Below are 23,883 nucleotides of genomic sequence, written 5' to 3'. Positions count from 1 at the left end.
GACCAAAGTAACATCAGGAGTTCCACAAGGTTTTGTACTAGGCCCTTTAATGTTTGTTATTTACGTGAATGACCTCCCTGAAACAGTATTCTCGGATATGTACTTATTTGCTGATGATACTAAAATGTTTCGAATAACTGAAAGTAATCTAGATTTTCAGAAAGACATTGACACTATTTGTAAGTGGAGCGACACTTGGCTGCTAAAAATGCACCCTGGAAAGTTTAAGCATATGAGGATAGGCAGAAGACGTAGCAGGAACCACATTGAAACTGAACAATTTTATTATATCAACGGATACAAAATGCAGAAAACCATCCAGGAAAAAGACATAGGAGTAATTATAGACTCGAAATTAACTTTTGATGAACACATATCAGAAAAAGTTAAGAAAGCAAATTCTATGTTCGCACTTCTTAGAAGAACTTTCCAGTTTATAGATAAAGAGTTATTTATTCCCCTATACAAATGTTAAGTAAGATCCCAGCTCGATAATACCAGTTCAAAGAAGAGCAACTAGATGTCTCCCAGAAATGAAAAACATGACCTAGCAAGACAGGTTGAAGTAACTAAATTTACCAACGCTAGCCTTCAGGAGAATCAGGGGAGATATGATCGAACTGTATAAGATAACAAGTCATTTCTACGATAAAGAATGTTTCAATGCCATATTAGTTTGGAAAGATGCATCAGACCGCAATAGTACTAGAGGACATACGAAAAAAATATTCCCAAAACGATCAACAACATTAGTCAGAAAGAACTATTTCGCTATAAGATCTGTAAATATTTGGAATGAACTGCCAGAACATGTAGTATCAGTAACTAATGTTAATTCGTTTAAGAATAAGTTCGATAATCACTGGAAGAATCAGGAACTTTTTTTCAATTACGAAGCAACAATATAATAATACCACAATTTTGTATGATGTGTACAGATTATAAATGCATTTATGACTCATGTAATATGTATCTATACGAGTCTGGTATAGATGACTCATGATTGTCCTGAACCAGAATAAATCTTATCTTATCTTGTCTTATCTTAGAATTATTTTGAGACGTAAGAATTTGTTTTTGTATACAGATATCCCCGTGGTGACGGTCACTGATCAGAACGTGCCAGTCACGGTTGGTGACAATGTAACACTGACCTGTGCTGCCTCCGCGAACCCTAGTGTGACCGAGGTTTACTGGGAGGTAACGTTTGGCGGCGGGGAGGCGATGATGGTAGAGGTCGATAGTATAAACTACTCAGGGGTGACTATAAACGATCCTTCTCTGACGATTATCGACGTGAAGACAGCCCACAGTGGAATGTATATCTGTAAGGCCAACAACAGTATCGGAACCGGAAGTAGTGATTACGTCACGTTGGACGTACAATGTAAGTATAAAATTATAGAACATACGGTTATTAATGTCGTTTTAGGTCACCTTAGACGAAGTCTCAAGTTACCTATTCTATTTTTATCCGTCGTCGTCCGTCATGAGTCGTATTATTCTGCTAAATTATATATTTATATATGTAAGGCTTTTTAAAAAAAAGAATTGCCTAATATATATTAGGCAAAAAAAGCTTAATAATATAGACAGCTTTAGCGGACAAGAGTCGCATATCCGTAACCAATTTACATTTGTGACTTCTTCTCCAAAACTGCTGAAGCAATTTCAATAAGCCCATCAAAATTGTGAATTAATAAAAAATTGACTTCCTATGAACGTCGGTGAACAGCTGAAGGAACTTCAAATATCTTCTGAAATTCTAGAAATGGTATAATCAAATACTTTTCATAGATGGAAAGGTATTAAGCTCCTTTAAAAAATTGTGAATTATATGACCCTGGGGTCTCTGGTTTCCCTTGGAGAGGGGGTTAAGTTTAGTATAATTTATATTGGGGAAAACACATTTTTGAGCATTCTTTGCTCAATTTCGTAGGAAATGAGTCAAAGTTGGTTAGAATTATAAGTCAGAGATAGCATTTTAACATCATATCCATATTGATCCCGACCGACCCCTTGACGGCAGAGGGGCGGGGCAAAAAGGAGTCAAATAGGCTAAAACTTCAAATATCTTCTGAAATTCTGGAAATGGTAGAATCAAATACTTTTCATAGAAGAAAAAGTCTTAAAGTCCTTTACAAAAATTGTGAAATATATGACCCTGTCTAGGGAAAACACATTTTTGAGCATTTTTTGCTCAATTGTCATAGGAAATGAGTCAAGCTTGTTTAGAAATATTAGTCTGAGATAGCATTTTAACATCATCCATATTGGTCCAGGCCCAATCCTGGGGCCGAAAGGGGTCAAATAGGCTTAAATTTCAAAATCTCCTTCTAAAATTCTGGAAATGGTAAAATCAAATACTCTTTATTGATGGAAAAATGAACTATATAACCTTGGGGTATCACGTTTTCCCCAGGAGAGGGGGGGAGGTTTACTTTAGTTCATATAGGTAAACCACATCGATGAGAATTATTTGCTAAATTTTCATAGGAAATGAGTCAAACTTGAATATAATTATTAGCCTAACATATAGCATTTTAACATCCATATCAATCCCCGCTGACATCCCGGGGGACCAGTGGGATGGGGCCAAACAGGGTCAAAATGACTAAAATTTCAAAAAATCTGATTTTAAAGGTTTGATGGACGCAGGTAATTTCCATAGATTCAAAAGTCAAATTTATAAAATCACTGACCTAATTCAAGGGCCAGTATATGTAAATAGTGTCTTTGTTTCATTCTATATCCGAACTCAGGTGACCGTTAAGGCCCATGGGCCTCTTGTTAAGATTGATTATTAAATGTCAAATTTACATGGTACTAGTTGTAAAGGAGATAACATTACATACGTCCACAAACTATCCCACAAGACTGCATTTGGTATTCAATAAAACACCTATATTCCAATTTTCATCGAAATTTGATATTTCAATCAGAAGTTGTTATTTGGTTCCTATGACAAAAATGTTTTCCAAAGAAGTATCAATGTGTTAAGCATCTCTGTTCATGTATCAATATTAACCCATGTCAGACAATATTTGTAATTTGAAACCTGTCAGAAGCCTGGGAATGCCGCCCATTTCGACAACACTTGGTTGCCATCAAGGACACTACCCGTCAAAAATGGCAGTTCATTAATGTTGTGTGTTGTCCGTCTGAAAAGTTAACAATTAATGTTTTTAAAAGTTGGCTATAAGAGTTCAACCTTTCAAAAACTATTGATTTTCCTGTGAGCATCTAGGGCGTTATATCTCGCAAAGAATTTTGTTTATTTTATTTTTTTTCATATTCTTACAGCTATCACATTCGAGGTCATATTGTACATCAAAGGAGTTCCGATTACTTAATCATAAGGGCGGATAACTCTATGACATGCAAATACGGAATATATAATGTTACTGTGGTTTTATTCAACCTTGGACTAAGTCATTGCAAAACCAAAGGGTCTATAAGCGACAACTGATGAGACTGTTCGATTTTTTTTTATTTAAATAAAAACAATCGAAAAACGGTATGCCGCGTTGATTCATAATTTCAAAATCTTAATTAACAAAGATATTTTGATTTTTAATACACCTTGTAATATTTACCAGATATCCCCATGGTTATGGTTACTGATCAGAATGTGACCGTGACGACCGGTGACAATGTAACGTTGTTCTGTAACGCCACTGGAAACCCTAGGGTGACCGCGGTTTACTGGGAGGTAACGTTCGGCGGCGGGGAGGCGATGATGGTAGAGGTCAATGGTACTTACTACTCAGGCGTGACTATAAACGATCCTTCTCTGACGATTATCGACGTGAAGACAGCTCACAGTGGAATGTATATCTGTAAGGCCAACAACAGTATCGGAACCGGAAGTAGTGATTACGTCATGCTGGACGTACAAGGTCAGTATATTACGTTAATTGTCGTACGTATGATTCAGCGAGTGACTCGGGTTAGGGCATTATAATACACTAACACAATCGCAGTATGCTGTATATACTTATTTTTCTCTCGTACCATGGGCGTTTTATAATTCAGCAAATGACTCCTATACTATTGGCGTAATATTGGTTTAGAAGTTGTATTTCAATATCATAAAGGGTTTCCAAAACAAAAAAAAGAACATTTAGTTATAACACATAGCATCAGAATATCTATTCTGTATATGCATAGTACAGAGTTGTATGCCCTTGCGGGTAGGTAATGATTGTGACGTCATGTGTTTTACGACAGTAACGTCATTCTTTTCACAAAAAATGAGATTTGTTCACAAAAATGCTGTCACAATGGATACTTACCCGTAAGGGAGGTTACTCTGTAAAATGCAAACATGGTCGAAGCTGAAGTTACAACACCATACAAATGCCCTTCGCAAAGATTCAACAAATGACAAAAAAAATTTAGTGAAGTGTTTAAATCCTTTGGCTGTTTTGTCGTGTAGGGACGTGATAGTCATCTATCAATAGTATGACGACGCTAGATATGGTACAACAACCCCTTTATGAGACTTCTTTAATCTTGTCCACGAAGCGATGATAAGTAGGTATTAAAAGAAAACAGACTACATTATCACAATTATATCCACATTTGTAACTGTTTACATGTTTTACAGACGTTTCCATGGTGATGGTGTACCTTACGAACGTCACAGCTGTAGCTGGCGACAATGTCACTTTGACCTGCAATGTGACCGGCAACCCCGAGGCGACGGTGGTTTACTGGGATGTGATGGTCGACGGGGGACAGACTGAGGTGTTAAAGATCGACGGTACTAATACAGTGGGCGGCACCTTAAATGATCCCTCAGTGACACTGATCAGTGTGATGACAAACGACAGCAGCATCTACATCTGCAAGGCTAACAACAGTATCGGAACCGGAAGTAGTGAATACATCATTCTCGATGTGCAAGGTCCGTACAATGTATTTTAAGGTGTTATCTATTTATAATATGGTTCAGACTGAGATCACTCGTTGGTAGCATATTCATATATAGATGGTTTGTGGAAATGGCTCAGATACAGATGATTAATGAAAAACATAGTTAATATCTTTTAAAAAGGTACTGATTTAAACGGATTTCTTTGGACAAAATTATGTTCATTGCAACCCCTCCATGTAAACTTACCACGTGTAGGTAGAGTTAACAAGTGCATAAACTGCCATCCATCCATTTTGACGTCATTATGATGTCACAAGTGTCGTTTCGATGATCACGGGAATTTGCTGTTCAAATGGCTGTTCCGTCCATCCATTACAACATTGAATTATGTATGCGTTATAAAGGCAAAATCTCTTGATGTTTTATTATAAAATTGGGATCAAATGTAAATGTAAGGTTTTTACAGCGTCAAATTCAACATGACACACTAGTCCTGTTCATAAGATTAGCCAGTTCAGCTAAACACAGTTAATATCTTTAAAAAAATATTTCATGAGATGTAATAACATCATGAAATTATTCCCATAATTTCCTACTGAAGGGGAGTTGGGTTTGGTTAGAGGGTTTGTGAGTAACATGGTTTAGAGTTAGATGGTTTGAGGGTAATATGGTTTAGAGTTAGAGGGTTTGTGGGTAATCTGGTTAACAGTTAGAGGGTTTGTGGGTTAACTGGCTTAGAGTTAGAGGGTGTCTGGGTAAACTGGTTTAGAGCTAGAGGGTTTGTGGGTAATATGGTTTAGAGTTAGATGGTTTGAGGGTAATATGGTTTAGAGTTAGATGGTTTGAGGGTAATATGGTTTAGAGTTAGAGGGTTTGTGGGTAATCTGGTTAACAGTTAGAGGGTTTGTGGGTTAACTGGCTTAGAGTTAGAGGGTGTCTGGGTAAACTGGTTTAGAGCTAGAGAGTTTGTGGGTAATATGGTTTAGATCGAGTTTGAGGGTTTGTGGGTAAACTGGTTTAGATCAAGTTAGAGGATTTGTGGGTAAACTGGTTTAGAGTTTGAGTGTTTGTGGGTACAATAGTTCAGATTTAGATGGTTTGTGGCTAACATAGTTAAAATGTAGATGGTGTATGGGAATTATGGTTCAAAAGATGATGCTATAGTTATCATATTTTTGTGTGAGGCAGTTAGCCTTTGTATTGCCCCAGCGGTCCGTATTCTAAAGAAAATTGCAAAATCGGTAAGATGTGGTATAATTCTGATTGGAAAAAAAATTATGTCAGGCAAAACGTATGTGCTTCATAACTTTCTACATCTTTTTTCAAAGGATTTATACTTGTCTCAACGCGATGGTTTGCATATAATGTTTGGGTGTAATCAAAGGTGTGTAAGTGAATACACTTAAACTTTTAAGTAGAACAAGATTACGTTGTACCCTATATGAAAACAAACTATTGATATCATTTTCGTCTCTTAGTAGAATAAGCTGATACAGTACTGTGTATCTAGTGAAAGTAGAGTATGCGTTTGTTTACCAGATATCCCCGTGGTGACGGTTACTGATCAGAATGTGACCGTGACGGCCGGTGAGAATGTAACGTTGTTCTGTAACGCCACCGGAAACCCTAGTGTGACCGCGGTTTACTGGGAGGTAACGTTCGGCGGCGGGGAGGCGATGATGGTAGAGGTCAATGGTACTAACTACTCAGGCGTGTCTATAGACGATCCTTCTCTGACGATTATCGACGTGATGTCAGCAGACAGTGGAATGTATATCTGTAAGGCCAACAACAGTATCGGAACCGGAAGTAGTGATTACGTCATACTGGACGTACAAGGTCAGTTTGAAGTTGTTTTTTTTTTAATTATGAGCTATGTTTGGAACAGTTGTATATAAGAGGATCATTATTTGTTTGAAGTCCAATATCAGGTTTGCCGGCGATCAAAAGATACGGCATATTACAATGTCATACAGGTTGTCCAAAAAGGAAGTTGACATTTTTAGTCAGTCATAACGTTTTTCAGGTTTTTCAAATCGCCTTTCGTCCATGGTCCGTCGTCCTTCTGTCCGACCGTTAACAATTCTTGTTATCGCTATTTTTTCAGATAGTACTGAAGGGATCATTTTCAAATTTCACATGTATGTCCCCCTAGGGCCCTTATTGTGAATATTGCATTTTGGGACCAAACATTGAACAATATGGCCACCAGGCAGCAATCTTGGATTTTGATACTTAAAGTTTTTTTATCGTTATTTCTCAGAAAGAACTGAAGGGATCATTCTCAAATTTCATTGTTTCGTTTCCTTATGGCCCAAGTTGTGCATATTGCATTTCGGGACTGATCGGTCCACAACATGGCCGACAGGGCCGCCATCTTGGATTTTGACAACTGAATATTGTTACCGCTATTTCTCAGAAAGTCATGCAGTGATATGTCTCACATTTTATGTGCAGGTTCTCCTAGGGGTCTAGTTGTGTATATTGCATTTTGGGACCGATCGGTCAACATAATGGCCGAAAGGTAGCCATCTTGGGTTTTGATTATTGATGTTTGTTGGTGTTATATATCTCAGAAAGCACTAAAAGGATATTTCTCAAATTTCATATGTAGTAATATGTACCCGGTAGTAAAAGTTTGAAAAGCAGAGAAAAGTTCCTCTTCCCATTGTCAGACGTAGATCATTCTTCAGTGGGCGCCAAGATCCCTCTGCGATCTCTTGTTATATGGTTTAAGTCGGTATGCAAAAAAGGGAGTGTGAGCAAGCACCATATGCATGCAATATTCCATAAGTGTGAAAGTATGGGAGCTAGGATGGCCCTAATGACAGGTCAACCAAGCACCAGTGGGAGCCAGGATATTTTCAACCCGCTGCTGTGGCGAGAAAACAAATGCTTTAAATAACAATGCAAAAACAGACACGTATCGCTCAAAACCGTTTGTACGAAAGTATAATGACAATAAAGTTAGACGTATTACAAGATCCAGATTATTAAACGCTTTATTACATAACCTTTATGGTAAAAGACATTTCCACATAGTATCAGTAACTTTAGGAATGTAAGGTTACTTTGCCAGCTCATAGCCCGGACATATGCTATTATAAATAGGGCTATATATTATGTATCCGTTGGTGTATGCGACCACAGCTTCCTTGTACAAAGTTTCATAATTGAATTGTGAAACATCCGTACATAGATTTTTTTTATTTTATTATTATTTTTTTTCAGTACGTAGATAAAAAAAGTTTGATATATTTTGGTGAAGGTGCATTTACGAATTACTATACTTGATCAATTTGTTTTGCAGGCTTTTCGAATCATTAAAGAAAAAGTTGTATGTACTTGTACGTGTATTATGATTGATTTATGAACAGCTAATAGTAAAAATGATATTGGCAGGAGAGGTAAAAAAAATGGCTTAACTCAGCAGCCATAAAAACAGAATAATAATTTAAAAACAGCAGAACAAGACAAAACAAAAAACATACAGACTGCACAAAAGAATATGAATCTATAGGTATAAGTATACGTAGACAACATATTAATTTGCAAAGCTAGACATATCTAATAAACTAAAAAACTAAAATGAGTATGAAAATACAATACGAAGCACATGCATATAGAAAGAGAAATTATGAACTGTTTGCAAGCCTTCCCATAATTTGTGATCAATATTGATATTTTTCTGTGGTTTTTTTTCAATATTAAATCGAAATTTTTTTTTTCTTATTGTAATTGATAGAAAGCCTATTACCTTTTCTGGAAGAAACATAGATCAGGTATTTTGTATAAAGTATTAGAAAATTTTGGGGAAAGCAAGTTTGATAATTGTTGTTTTTACCAAATTGGATTGACATTAGATCTAGTTCTACATTTTTATCAATTGTATTTTTAATTCATCTAATTAGATGCTGCCAAACAGTTTTAATTTCATCATATTCTCAAAATAAATGTACGATACTTCCAGTTTCTATTTTACAAAAATTACATTTGTTGCAATTCTTTACTCCAATGTTTTAAAGTACACATTTAGGGGGAAAATTGTTCGTTGCAGCCTATATTGGAACCATTGTATTGTAGTTTCTTGTGTTATTTTGAAGATATTTGTGTATATTTTTTTCCAATTTTCTATTTGAATAATGGGATTTAATAAAAGTCATTCAATTCTGCAGTGCTTATATTTTGTGTTGGTTTAATCAGATTTCTATATATATCCTTACATTACTTCTTGTTTTTATAAGAATGTGTATATGATGCGGTATAATACATATACTCTATATATGCAAAGGTAATGTTGAACTTCATTGAAAGATCGCACGAATGTAAAAGTCAACAATGTGTACATCTGGTGAAATACTCTATACGTATAACGAAAACATGGGCAGTACCATGAATCCTTGACATATATAATGCAAAATATAATTGATTAAGATAGATTGTGATACTTATATTTGTCAACATGTAAATATATATAAACGTCTACTAACATTTTTTCTGTAAAACCGACACATTGAACCTATCACCATTTTTTGGAACACCTTGTGTGTAGATGTTGTAATTTCTAGGTATACATTGGTAAATAGTATAACTATATTTGTTTACCAGATATCCCCATGGTTACGGTCACTGATCAGAATGTGACCGTGACGGCCGGTGACAATGTAACGTTGTTCTGTAACGCCACCGGAAATCCTAGGGTGACCGCGGTTTACTGGGAGGTAACATTCGGCGGCGCGGAGGCGATGATGGTAGAGGTCAATGGTACTAACTACTCAGGCGTGACTATAGACGATCCTTCTCTGACGATTAGCGACGTGAAGACAGCCCACAGTGGAATGTATATCTGTAAGGCCAACAACAGTATCGGGACCGGAAGTAGTGATTACGTCACGCTGGACGTACAGGGTCAGTATAAAATTAAAGAATATATCGTTATCAATGTCTTGTTAAGTCTCAAGTGACCTATTCTAATCGTCTTTTGTCCGTCGCCATCCGTTGTGCGTCGTGCGTCATATATCCGTACACAATTTACATTTCCGACTTCTTATCTAAAACAGCTGAAGCAATTTCAATCAAATTTCGCACAAACCTTCTAAGGGATAGGGTCAATCAAAATTGTGAATTAAATGGTGCCCACTCCAACTCCTATCCCTCAGGGGCTCTTGGAGGGAAAAAAGGGGTAAAATATTGACTCCAAATTAAAAAAATCTTCTCCACCACTCGCAGATGTGGAAGAATCAAATACTCTCATAGATAGAAAAGTCCTTATAGTAAATAAGTCAAATGTTGTAAAAATTATCACGATGAGACGGCCATTGAATCTTCTTAATAAATTTTCCGTGACTGACAACAAGGGGCCTTAGAGGCGGGGTCAAAAGGGGTTAAATAGGCTAAACTTCTAAAATTCTGAAAATGGTAAAATCAAATACCATTTATTGATAAAAAGGTCTGAAGGAGCTTTACAAAAAAAAATGAATATATGACCTTGGAGTCGATTACCATTATTTGCTAATTTTTCATAGGAAATGAGTCAAACTTGATTAGAATTATTTCCCTGACATATATCATTTTAATATCCATATCGGTAGTCCGCGCTGACCCCCTGGGTGACCAGAAGGTAAGGGCAAACAGGGGTAAATGACTAAATTTCGAAAAATCTTCTTCTGAGTTAACAGGTTTGATGGATGCAAATATTCTTCTTAGATTCAAAAGTCAGATTTATAAAATCACTGACCTTCAAGGGCCAGTATATCTATATAGTGTCTTTGGTTCATTCTATATCCGAACTCAGGTGACCATTAAGCCCCAGGGACCTCTTGTTTAGATTGATTATTAAATGTAAATTATACTTGGTACTAGTTTTAACGGAGATTACATTACAGACGTCCACAAATTATCCTGCATTACTGTATTTGGTATGCCATAAAACCCCTATACTCCAATTTTCATCGAAATTTGATATTTCAATTTAGAAGTTGTTATTTAGTTACTATGACAACAAAGTGGTATTGATGTGTTCAGCATCTCTGTTCCTGTATCAGTATTAACCCATGTCAGACTAAAATTTTTGATTTGTGACCGCCTATTTCGGTTAACGGACTAGACAACCAAGGGCGCACGTATACACGCAACACACCGCATACATGGGAGGCCGTCCTTACATGACCATAGCTGTTAATAGGACGTTAATTAATAAAACAAACAAACAAACAAAGCGCACGTATACGAATGATAATAAGACATAGAGTAAATCCAGTAGGTCCCCAGCCTTTGTTATCTACATTATCGAAACTCCTTTGGTGTAACTGTCGTACATTGACCTCTGATGTGACACAAGGGCATCCATCTTGAAACTAAGACACTACTTTCATAACACTTAGTTGGCATCGAGGACACTACCCGTCAAAAATGGCAGTTCATTAATTTTGCGAAGTTATTCCGTTTACAATAAATGTTTTTTTTAAAGTTGGCTATCAGAGTTTAACATTTCGATAACTATTGATTTTGCTGTGAGAATCTAGGGCGTTATTTCCGGATAAGAAAATGTTTGATTTTCTTGCATATTCTTACAACTTTATATCACATTAGAGGTCATATTATACATCCATGGAGTTCCGATTGCTTAACCACAAGGGCAGACAACTCTGTGAAATGCAAATACGGAATATCTAATGTTGATGTGGTTGTTTTCACCCCTGCACTAAGTCATTGCAAAACCAAAGGGTCTATATGCGACAACTGATGAGGCTTTTAGTTTGATTTTTGATGCACATTAAAATAATCGAAAAAAGGTACATCGCATTTATTAAGAATTTCACAACATTACTTAACAAAGATATTTTGATTTTAATACACTTTGTAATATTTACCAGATATCCCCATGGTGACGGTTACTGATCAGAATGTGACCGTGACGGCCGGTGACAATGTAACGTTGTTCTGTAACGCCACCGGAAATCCTAGGGTGACCGCGGTTTACTGGGAGGTAACATTCGGCGGCGGGGAGGCGATGATGGTAGAGATTTATGGTACTAACTACTCAGGCGTGACTATAGACGATCCTTCTCTGACGATTATCGACGTGATGTCAGCAGACAGTGGAATATACATCTGTAAGGCCAACAACAGTATCGGGACCGGAAGTAGCGATTTCGTCATATTGAATGTACAAGGTCAGTATATTATGTTAATTGTCGTATGACTCAGAAAGTGACTCCCATACTATTGGCGTAATATTGGTTTAGAAGTTGTATTTCAATATCATAAAGGGTTTCCATAAAGAAAAGAAAAAAAAATAGTTATAACGAACGAAAAACATCAGATCATCTATTCTGTATATGCATAGATAGAAATGTATGCAACGTAGTATAACGATGCCTTGATATGGAAATTTAATTCAAAGATTTTAGTTAAAGTAAGCTTTATATAACTTGATAATTTGATTGACCAATGTGAATATATCTTCAGGTAGTTGATTCAGGAACATCATCTAAGAATTAAGTCCATATAGGAAATTAGTTCATATCTATGAAGTTGTTATTCAATCATTGCCTGACATAATTTTAAGAAATAGTGACCTTGACGCCATTTCTGCTTCCTGGTATCGGATATATAAGAGACTCGAGATATTCTTTAAACACACCCTGGACACAACAGACAACCCGGACACAACAGACACTCCGGACACAAAATACACTACAGACACTACAGACATGACACACTTCACACCAGGACACCTCTGAAGATACCAACACTAGGAAGCATGGAAAATAATTCTGTACATGCATTTTAGTAGACGGAGAAGTTATGATTGTAATTCCCGTCAGGATGTATTGTACTATACGGTCCTTTATCCACTATACTAAGTATGCATATGGAACCAAATAAAAACTATGCAACTAAAAGTCAACGCCTCCATCATCATTCAACTCTACAACTACATCGACATGTACCTCACGAGCCATGGGACAACAAGCAACATCCAGCATACACCAAAACTCCCATTTAAAGAAAAGTCATTTCATTATAGCCCTTGAGGATAGGTATTGATTTTATCATCGTGTGTTTTACGACAGTAACGTCATTCTGTTCAGAGAAACTGAGTTTTGTTCCCAAAAAATGCTGCCACAATGGAAACTTACCCGCAACTCTGTAAAATGCAACCATGGTCTAAGCTGAAGTTACAACACCATACAAATGCCCTTACAAAGATTTAAAAAAAAGATTTTAGTGAAGTGTTTAAATCCTTTGGCTGTTTTACCTTGTGGGGACGTGATAGTCATCTATCAATAGTTGGACGACGCAATATATGGTACAACAACCCCTTTATGAGACTTTAAATTCATCTTCTTTAATATTGTTCAGAAAGTGATGATAAACGGGTGTTAAAGGTAAACCTAATAGACATTATCATACTTATATCCACATTTGTAACTAACTGAAGACACGTTTTACAGACATTCCCATGGTGATGGTGTACCCTACGAACGTCACAGCTGTAGCTGGCGACAATGTCACTTTGACCTGCAATGTGACCGGCAACCCCGAGGCGACGGTGGTTTACTGGGATGTGATGGTCGACGGGGGACAGACTGAGGTGTTAGAGATCGACGGTACTAATACAGCGGGCGGCACTTTAAATGTTCCCTCGGTGACACTGATCAGTGTGATGACAAACGACAGTGGCATCTACATCTGCAAGGCTAACAACAGTATCGGAACCGGAAGTAGTGAATACGCCATTCTCGATGTGCAAGGTCCGTACAATGTATTCTAATTTGTTTTTTTTTTTATTTATAATGTGGTTCAGACTGAGATCACTCGTTGGTAGCATATTCATATTTAGATAGTGTGTTAAAATGTTTCAATCACAAATGATTAATGGAAAACATAGTTAACATATTTACAAAAATATTTTATAAGAAAAGGGTACTGATTTAGATGGGGTTTTTTTGGTCAAAATTTTGTCCATTGGAATCCCTCCATATAAAGTTACCACATATAGGTAGAGTTCAATAGTGTATAAACTGCCATCCATTTATGTTGACGTTATTGTGATGTCACAATTGTCGTTCCAGTGATCACGGGAATCGGCTGTTCAAATAGCAGTTCCGTCGATCCACGACAACATTGAATTATTTATTCGTTATGGAGGCAAAATCTCTTGATGTTTTATTGTAAAATTGGGATCAAAAGTAAATGTAAGGATTTTACAGAGTCAAATTCAACATGAATCACTAGTCCTGTATTAGATTATCCGTTGTTCAGTTAGCATTCATATTCGCACAATTTCCTACTTAAGGGATTGGTTGTGGTTAGAGGGTTTGTGGGTAACATGTTTTAACGTAAGAGGGTTTGAGGGTTTAGAGTTAGATCGTTTGTGGCTAAACCGGTTTAGATTTAGAGGGTTTGTGGGTAAACCGGTTAAGAGTTAGATGGTTTATGGATAAACAGGTGTAAAGTTAGATTGTTTGTGGGTAAACAGGTGTAAAGTTAGAGGGTTTGTGGGTAAACCGGTTTAGAGTTAAAGGGTTTGAGGTAGATATGGTTTAGAGTTAGAAAGTGTGTGGGTAATATGGTTTAGAGTTAGAAGGTTTGTGAGTAAACAGGTTCAGAGTTAAAGGGTTTGTGGGTAATATGGTTTAGAGTTAGAAGGTTTTCTGGTAAACCGGTTTAGAGTTAGAGGGTTTGATGGTGATATGGTTTAGAGTTAGAAGGTTTGTGAGTAAACAGGTTCAGAGTTAAAGGGTTTGTGGGTAATATGGTTTAGAGTTAGAAGGTTTTCTGGTAAACCGGTTTAGAGTTAGAGGGTTTGAGGGAAATATGGTTTAGAGTTAGAGGGTTTGAGGGTGATATGGTTTAGAATTAGAAGGTTTGTGGATAAACTGGTTTAGAGTTAGAGGGTTTGTGGGTAATATGGTTTAGAGTTAGAAGGTTTGTGGATAAACTGGTTTAGAGTTAGAGGGTTTGTGGGTAATATGGTTTAGAGTTAAAGTTTTTTTGGGGGTAAACTGGTTAAGAGTTAGAGGGTTTATTGCTAACATAGTTAAAATGTAGATGGTTTGTGGGAATTATAGTTCAATAGATGGTTTCATAGTTATCATATTCTGTGTGAAGCAGTTAGCCTTTGTATTGCCCCAGCGGTCCGTATTCTAAAGAATATTGCAACATAGGTTAGATGTGGTATAATTCAGATTGGGAAAAACCTGATGTCAGGCAAAACGAATGTGCTTCAGAACCTTTTACATCTGTTTTCAAAGGATTTATACTGCTGGCAAACGCGATTCAAAGTTATGTAAGTGAATTTACTTTTAAGTCGAACAAGATTACGTTGTAGCCAAATGAAAACAGACTATTGATATCATTTTCGTTTCCTAGTAGAATAACCTGATACAGTACTGTGTATCTAGTTAAAGTAGAGTATGCGTTTGTTTATCAGATATCCCCATGGTGATGGTTACTGATCAGAATGTGACCGTGACGGCCGGTGACAATATAACGTTGTTCTGTAACGCCACCGGAAACCCTAGTGTGACCGCGGTTTATTGGGAGGTAACGTTCGGCGGCGGGGAGGCGATGATGGTAGAGGTCAATGGTACTAACTACTCAGGCGTGTCTATAGACGATCCTTCTCTGACGATTATCGACGTGATGTCAGCAGACAGTGGAATATATATCTGTAAGGCCAATAACAGTATTGGGACCGGAAGTAGTGATTACGTCATGCTGGACGTACAAGGTCAGTTTGAAGTAGTTTTTTTTTAATTATGAGCTATATTTCGAACAATTGTATAAAAGAGGATCATTATTTGTTTTAAGCTCAATATCAGGTTTGCAGGCGATCAAAAAGATACGGCATATTACAATGTCATACAGGTTGTCCGAAAAGGAAGTTGACATTTTCAATCAGTCATAACGTTTTTCAAGCTTTTAGCTCACCGTCATCAGATGGTGGGCTATTCAAATTGCATTTCGTCCATGGTCCGTCGTCCTTCCGTCCGTCCGTGTCCGTTAACAATTCTTGTTACCGCTATTTCTCAGAAAGTACTGAAGGAGTCTTTCTCAAATTTCACATGTAGGTCTCCCTAGGGCCCTAGTTGTGCATATTGCATTTTGGGACTAAACAGTGAACAAGATGGCCGCCAGGCAGTCATTTTGGACTTTGATTGTTAAAGTTTGTTACCGCTTTTTCTAAGAAAGCACTGAAGAGATCTCTCTTAAATTTCAAATGTAGGTTCCCGTAGGGATCTAGTTGTGCATATTGCATTCTTAGGACTGATCGCTGAACCATATGGCCATGAGGCAGCCGTCTTGGATTTTGATAGTTAAAGTTTGTTATCGCTATTTCTCAGAAAGAACTGAAGGGATCATTCTCAAATTTCATTTATAGGTTTCCTTAGGGGTCTAGTTGTGTATATTGCATTTTGGGACCGATCGGTCAACATGACGGCCGACAGGTAGTCATCTTGGATTTTGATTATTGATGTTTGTTAGTGTTATATATCTCAGAAAGTACTGAAAGTATCTTTCTCCAGTTTCATATGTAGTAATATATATATGGTAGTAAAAGTTTGAAAAGCAGAGAAAATATCCTCTTCGCATTGTCAGATATAGATCATTCTACGGTGGGCGCCGAGATCCCTCTTGGATCTCTTGTTATATGGTTTAAGTCGGTATGCAAAAAAGCGAGTGTAAGCAAACAACATATGCATGCAATATTCCTTAAATGTGAAAAGAATGGGAGCTAGGATGGCCCTAATGACAGGTCGACCAAGTAACAGTGGGAGCCAGGATATAGTCAACCCGCTGCTGTGGCGTGAAAACAAATGCTTTAAATAACAATGCAAAATCAGACACGGATCTCTCAAAACCGTAGTACGAAAGTATAATTAGAATGAATTTAGACGCATTTCATTACACGATTCAGTTTATTAAATGCTTTATTACATAAACTTTATGGTAAAAGACATTTTCACAGAATATTTACTTTACTCTAGGAATGTGAAGTCAGTTTACCGGCTCATAGCCCGGACATATGGTGTTATATATAGGGCGAAGACGTAATTATAACAGTGTGGACAAAAGAATTTCGGATTTTCGAGGCGATCAGCCTCTTTGTCAGCACACAAGAAGAGCAAATGAAATGACATGTTAAGGACGGTCACGTACGTACACAAAAACATAAACAATTAACATAAATAGAACATACAGATAAACCAAATGGAAAATATCTATGTGTATTGTCTGAATGATACCTTCGGTCAGTCGCTAAATTAGTAGCGATCGCCGAAGGCTTATTCAGTTAATCTATAGAAAGGCATATCAAACATTTGTGTTGTTAAATTAGTTTTAAATTAGAAATTATTAACATTGGTATATACGTAGACATTTTATGTAAAAAAAATGTGTGCAACGCTTGGCGTATCAAACAGAGAAGGTGCCAGTTTGTTTGTTTATAAATAAGAGGTCCATGGACATTAACGGTCACCTGCGTTCGGATACAGAATGAAACATATAAACACTATGTATTGGTCCATCAGGTCCTTAAAATCAGTCAGTGATTTTATAAATTTAACTTTTTAATCTATGAAGATTATTTGGTTCTATCAAAATGTGAATTCAGAAGAAAGATTTTCGAAAGTTTAGCTATTTTGACCCCTTTCGGTCCCTCTGCTCTGGCCACTTGGGGTCAGCTTGGACCAATATTGATGTTAAAATGCTATCTCTGGCAAATAATTCTGACCACGTTTTGCTTATTTCCTATGAAAACTAAGCAAATAATGTTCATAAATGTGTTTTTCCTATTTAACTATAGTAAATTTGACCCCCTCCCCAGGGGAAAATCTGAGATCCCGACCTTTCAATCTATAGAGAGTATCTGGTGACATTAAATCTGTGAATGCAGAAGAATATTTTTGAAATTTTAGCCATTTTGATCCCTTTTGGCCACGTCCCTCTGGCCCCTGTGCGTCGGCCAGGACCAACATGGATATGACGTTAAAATGCTATTTTAGGTTAATAATTCTAATCCAGTTTGACTAATTTCCTAAGCAAATAATATTCATAAATGTGATTTTCCTATGTAAACTTTAGTAAACTTGACCCCCTCCCCAGGGAGAAAGTTGAGGCTCCAGGGTCATATAATTCACAAGTTTTGTAAAGGACCTTAAGAACTTTCCATCTACATGTATGAAGAGAATTTGATTCTACCAGTTCCAGATTTTCAGAAGAAGGTTTTTGAATTGTTAGCCTATTTGACCCCTTTTGGCCTCGCCCTTAAGGCCCCTGGTGTTCAGTCATGGAAATTTTGTTAATAGGATTCGATGGCCATTTCATGGGATAATTCTGACAACGTTTGACTAATTTCCTATTACAAATGAACAAATAATGCTCAAAAAAGGTGTTTTTCCTATAACCATAGTAAACATAACCCCCTCCCAGAGGGGTAACCTGAGACCCAAGAGTCATATAATTCACAATTTTTGGGCCTTGAGACCTTTCTATCTATGAAGAGTATTCGATTTTACCAGATTTGTGAGTGGAGAAGAAGATTTTTGTAATTTTGGTCAATTTTACCACTTTTGGCCCCTCCCGCAGCCCCCTTTGTGGTGGATGTCATATAATTCACAATTTTGATTGGCCTTTTGCCTAAAAAGGTTTGTTCGAAATTTCATTGAAATTGCTTCAGCGGTTGTGGAGAAATAGTCGAAAATGTCAATTGTTTATCGTTGCATGACGGACGACGACGGACTAAAGGCGATTGAAATATGTCACCATTCACCATAAGGTGCCCTAGTAAAAGATGGACATAACGTCTTATGAGTAAACTCGCCCGCAGTGGGGATCTCGGTATATATAAGGACGTCCTTCCTATATGAGAACCAAAATGGAACTAGGCAAACTCAAGTTAACAAATAACAATATTTGAATATATAAATTATGCGAAGCGTTGTACGATATTATCTCATGAAAGAAACCATAAAATATATAAACAAGTGGAAAATTACTGATTAAGACAACTCGCCCCAAGTACAGTCGTCTCTGATGGCCTGACTCTTTGATATTGCTCCCAAAGGTCAGCACAGCACCAGAATCCCAATGTCAAACAAAGGATAGCAAAAATTAAACAGTTGCTAAAAAGTGGTGAGAAAAATATTGATAGCTTGATACAGCAGGTCATAATAGAGTTAGAACCTTTATCGTTCGTTCATGCTTCAGGATATCGAGTCTGCAGTTTAGTAATCCAGAATCTTTCCCTAGAGCGACGCTTTGTCTCAGTCCATCATCAATTATATCGGCCATCCCACGGAGAAAGTTTCAAAATTTGTTGACTACCATCTGCGACCTATCGTTGAAAAGCGATCATCTTATCTAAAAGACACTACTGATTACTTTAATATAACACCGTGCAAGAACATACCAGACGGCACCCTATTAGTAACGATGGACATTGTCTCTCTTTACACTAAAATAACACATGCGGACGGCATTGCTGCTTGTCGCGCAGCATGGGACAGACGTGTTAACAAACACCCATCAACCGAAAGTCTAGTAGATCTTCTTAAGCTTGTCCTCACTTTGAACAATTTCAAGTTTAATGAAGATAACTACTTACAAATCAGCGGTACAACCATGGGTACGAAGATGGCCCAATCGTATGCTAATGTCTTCAACACCTGGAATCTCAATCATTAGCGTCTGCTCCCACAAAACCATTTAGTTGAGTCAGATTCATAGATGACATCGAAATCAAATGGACCTCTAACCAGTCTTCAAACGATGAATTCATCTAACATGTCAATACATTCTTTCCTACCATCAACTTCACTGCAGACATCTCGGCAGAAAACAACACATTCCTGGAACTAGTTCCGTCTTACAAGACACAGAAATTCAAACAGATTTGTACTCTAAACCTACGGATACACACCTCTATCTCCGCCCGTCCAAATGTTATCCTTCACACACAACCCGTAGCATTTTCCTATTCCCAAGCATTACGCATCCGACGTATAGTATCTAATGATGCCATCTTCGAGCAACGGTGCTCAGAATTGAAAAAAAAAACTTCTGTCTAGAGGATACCAATCCAATGCGATAGATAGGGAAATTGACAAAGTCAGAGCCCTGGAGAGAGCAATCCTCCTAAAATACAATGTCAGAACTCCTATAATAAAGGTCCCGTGTATGGTCACATTCCACCCTAGCTTACCACCTCTGCCCACTATTCTTCGAAACCACTAGCGGGTCATTGAGCCATCAGCAAAATTGAGACATATCTTCCCGGAGCCACCTTTACTGGCCTTTCGTAGACCAAAGAATATATAAGAGATCTTGTGGTGAGCAGCAAGCTTCCTCCGTCTGCCCCTGTGTCAACAGCGGGTTCCTTCAACACGTGCAATAACAAAGCATGCAAACTGTGTCCATACACAGAACCATCAAGCACGTTTAAATGCGGAATAGACAACACAGTTTATAAAATCCTACAATAATTAACATGCAAGTCAAGACATGTTGTTAACCTCCTTCCGTGCAAAAAATGTTATATGCAATATGTCGGAGAAACCAGCACTCCTCTCAACATCAGGATCAACGGCCCCCGCTTTTCCATCACCAAAAACAAACCAGTCTACCCGGTGGCTAGACATTTCAATATGCCGAGTTATAGTTGGAGGGACATGCAGGTGGTCGCCATTGATCACTGCCTCACTTGGACGGAAACAAAGCGTCGCTCTAGGGAAAGGTTGGATTACAAAACTGCGGACTCGATACACCCTATACACCCATAGGCATGAACGAACGATACAGGTTCTACCTCTATTATGACCTGGTGTATCAAGCTATTAATATTTTTCTCACTACTATTTAGCTGCTGTTTAATTTTGGTATCGTTTGTTTTACATTGGGATGCTGGTGCTGTGCTGTCCTTTGGGAGTAATATCACTGAGTTAGGCTATATGGGACGACTGTACTTGGGGCGAGTTGTCTTAATCAGTATTTTGTTTTCTTGTTTACATATTTTATGGTTACTTCCATAAAATAATATCGAACAACACTTTGCATAATTTAATATATACAAATATTTTTGTTTGTTTACTTGACTTTGCCCGGTTCAATTTAGGTTCTCAGACCCATATACATTAGGAAGGACGTCCTTATATATACCGAGATCACCAATTGGGGCGAGTTTTCTCATAAGAATCGTATGCATATCACGACATCTTGCAGGATCGCCATGTAGCAAGAATGCTTGAATCAGACGGATGTTCGGTGTGTTAAAAGCATTGCCTGTTGAAGTAATATTAAAACGAATGACGTAAACAGACGTGAATATGTCCGGGATTTGGGCGCCATCTTCCTGATTAATCATGGTCACGCAGGGTTTGCATCTATCGAGTTTTTTAGTGTAGAACATTAAAACATTCATGGTACATCTATTCTGATAAACCGAATGACTGTTATAGTCTGACGGATTTTCCAGCAAGTTATGTGTCATTTGATAATTTCCAATGAAATCTCATAATATATACTGCGGCAATTGATACATTAAGTTTCATAAGAAATGGTTCCGAATAAGGATTTTCTATAAATTAATAGGGCATTTTAGATAAAATCTGGTTCCATTTACAGATGGAACAAATATATCTGTAGTAGTATACTATGTTTGAGACATTACTTTTGATTATATTTCTTATTTAATTTAGATCACCATCGTGTAAAAATAATAATCAATGTGGGACACGGAACATACTAAAATGCGGAATGACAGTACATACTAAAAGCGGAATGAAAACGGAACATAGAAAAACACAGAAACTTGTGAGATTAGGATAAATAGCTTCTCTTCCTTTTCTCTGAGCTTAGCAATTTTCGTATTAAAATCCTTTTTATTTTGTTGGTAGCAAAAGTATTATTAAAACTGTTCATGAATCTGTACTAGACCTGGCTACCTTTCACTAACACAAGCTCACAAATTATAAAATGGTTTTCAACAGAACAATTAAAATTGGAAAACGATATCATCATATCATTGTTTAATTTCCATATTCTGTCTAATCAAAGGGTTAAGCTTCCGCGTAGCCCACTTAGCTTTTTGGGAAGCTAATACTTGTGTCCATCTTTTATTTATAAACAAACAGACTGACACCTTCTTTGTTTAGCCCCATCAATCAATCAACCTTCTCTGTTCGAGACGCCTAGCGTTGCATACATTTATTACATACAGTATCTACGTTTCTACTAATGTAAATAATTTCTAATTTAAAACTTATTTTAATTTCACACCATTTTGATATGCCTTTCTATAGAAAAACTTAATAAGCCTTCGGCGATCGCAACTAATTATAGCGAATGTTCAAAGGGATCATTCAGACAATACGCATACATATTGTCCCTTTGGTTTATCTGTATGTTCTATATGTGTTCATTGTTTATGTTTTTGTGTACTTCCGTGACCGTCCTTAACTGTAATTTTATTTTGTTCTTCTTGTGTCTTGACAAAGGGGCAGATCGCCTGAAAAATTTGACAATCTTTTGTCCACACTGTTAGAATTACTTCTTTGCCCAATATTTACTACTTTAAGTAATTCGTATCCTACAGACATATGTCTATAAGGTCCAGTGTCTTATGGAAAGTAACTGTTGATATTACTTCCTTGATCCACATGTATATATATTCATTGGTGTATGCGATTACAGCTTCCTTGTACGAAATATCATAATTGAACTGTGAAACATCTGTACATATATCTTTATTATTTTTTCCCCATTTTTTACAGTTCATAAAAAAAAGTTTAATATATTTTGGTGAAAATACATTTACGAATTACTATAATTGATTTATTTGCTTTGCGGGCTTTTCGAATCATTAAAGAATATAAGTCACTTTTATATGTGGATATGAAGGATAGGGATATTCTACCCGATGGTCACAAAATGTTGTAAAACCCGAGACTTGCCGAGGGTTTTGCAACATTTTGTGATCCCGAGGGTAGAATATCCCTATCCTTCATATCCACTTATGAAAGAGTATTTTTCTTTCATATCTCGACGTTTTGTTGCTATTTTACAACTATAATATCCCGCCATTTTGAAATAAATTCGAAGAAATCCACGGCTGAAAGTCCGTTGTTTGCATCTTTTATTGTAAAACCAGTTAAGTTTGTGAAAAAAAAATGTTAAAATTTTACCGAGGAAATAATAATTTTGTTGATGCCGTGACGTCACGAGGCTTTATTGAATGGGTAGCCATGTAATGCAGCCTCAGGCGGCATGAGTGTATTGCCCTAGACCAGCCAGTATTACACCCGTAGGTATGGAAGAAAAAGTTGTATGTACACTGTACTCGTACGGCTATGATGATTGAGTTATGAACAACTAACAGTAATAATGATATTGGTAAGGGGAGGTAACCCAGACTAAATCATACAGACTACACAAAAGAATATGCATCTATAGGTATAAGTATATGTAGACAACATATTGATTTGCAAAGCTAGAGATATGTAATAAACAAAAAAATCGAACCAGTATGAAAATCCAATACGAAGCACATGCATATAGATAGAGAATTCATGAACTGAAGATGGATTGAAAGCCTTCATATAATTTATTAGGGTGATCAATGCTAATAATTTTCTGTGTTTTTTCAATATTAAATTGAATTTTTATTAACATCATTTAAAGTAAGCCTATTACCTTTTCTAGAAGAAACATAGATTAGGTATTTTGTATGGAGTATAAGAAAATTTGATAATTGTTGTTTTTCCCAAAAAGGATTGACATTAGGTCTTGTTCTAGATTTTTAGCCCTCCATCATCAGATGGTGGACTATCCAAATCGCTTTTCGTCTGTGATCCGTTGTCCCCGTCCATCCGCCCGTCCTTCCGTAACAATTCTTGTTATCGCTATTTCTAGGAAAGTACTGAAGGGATATTTCTTAAATTTCATATAAAAGTTCCCTTAGGGCCCTACAGTTGTGTTTATTGCATTTTGGGACCGAT

At 36.9% G+C, this 23,883-nt stretch overlaps 1 protein-coding gene across 4 annotated transcripts in view; it reads left to right on the top strand.

The window, feature by feature from the left end:
* The window catches only part of LOC138309056 (uncharacterized), a 224,345-nt gene that overhangs the window by 44,348 nt on the left and 156,114 nt on the right, over window positions 1-23,883 (top strand). For 3 of the 4 annotated variants that reach the window (XM_069250180.1, XM_069250181.1, XM_069250179.1), the window contains 8 exons: window positions 1,088-1,387; window positions 3,600-3,899; window positions 4,610-4,909; window positions 6,419-6,718; window positions 9,488-9,787; window positions 11,755-12,054; window positions 13,339-13,638; window positions 15,321-15,620. In XM_069250180.1, coding sequence (XP_069106281.1) covers window positions 1,088-1,387; window positions 3,600-3,899; window positions 4,610-4,909; window positions 6,419-6,718; window positions 9,488-9,787; window positions 11,755-12,054; window positions 13,339-13,638; window positions 15,321-15,620 — 2,400 coding nt within the window. The remainder of the gene's footprint in view (window positions 1-1,087; window positions 1,388-3,599; window positions 3,900-4,609; window positions 4,910-6,418; window positions 6,719-9,487; window positions 9,788-11,754; window positions 12,055-13,338; window positions 13,639-15,320; window positions 15,621-23,883) is intronic. The other variant, XM_069250182.1, reaches the window with a different exon arrangement.

The sequence above is a fragment of the Argopecten irradians genome, chromosome 15, assembly GCF_041381155.1.
Source record: "Argopecten irradians isolate NY chromosome 15, Ai_NY, whole genome shotgun sequence".
In the NCBI taxonomy this organism is placed as follows: Eukaryota; Metazoa; Mollusca; class Bivalvia; order Pectinida; family Pectinidae; genus Argopecten; species Argopecten irradians.
Note: the sequence above shows the minus strand (reverse complement) of the source record. Positions and strands in the feature narration are given on the sequence as shown.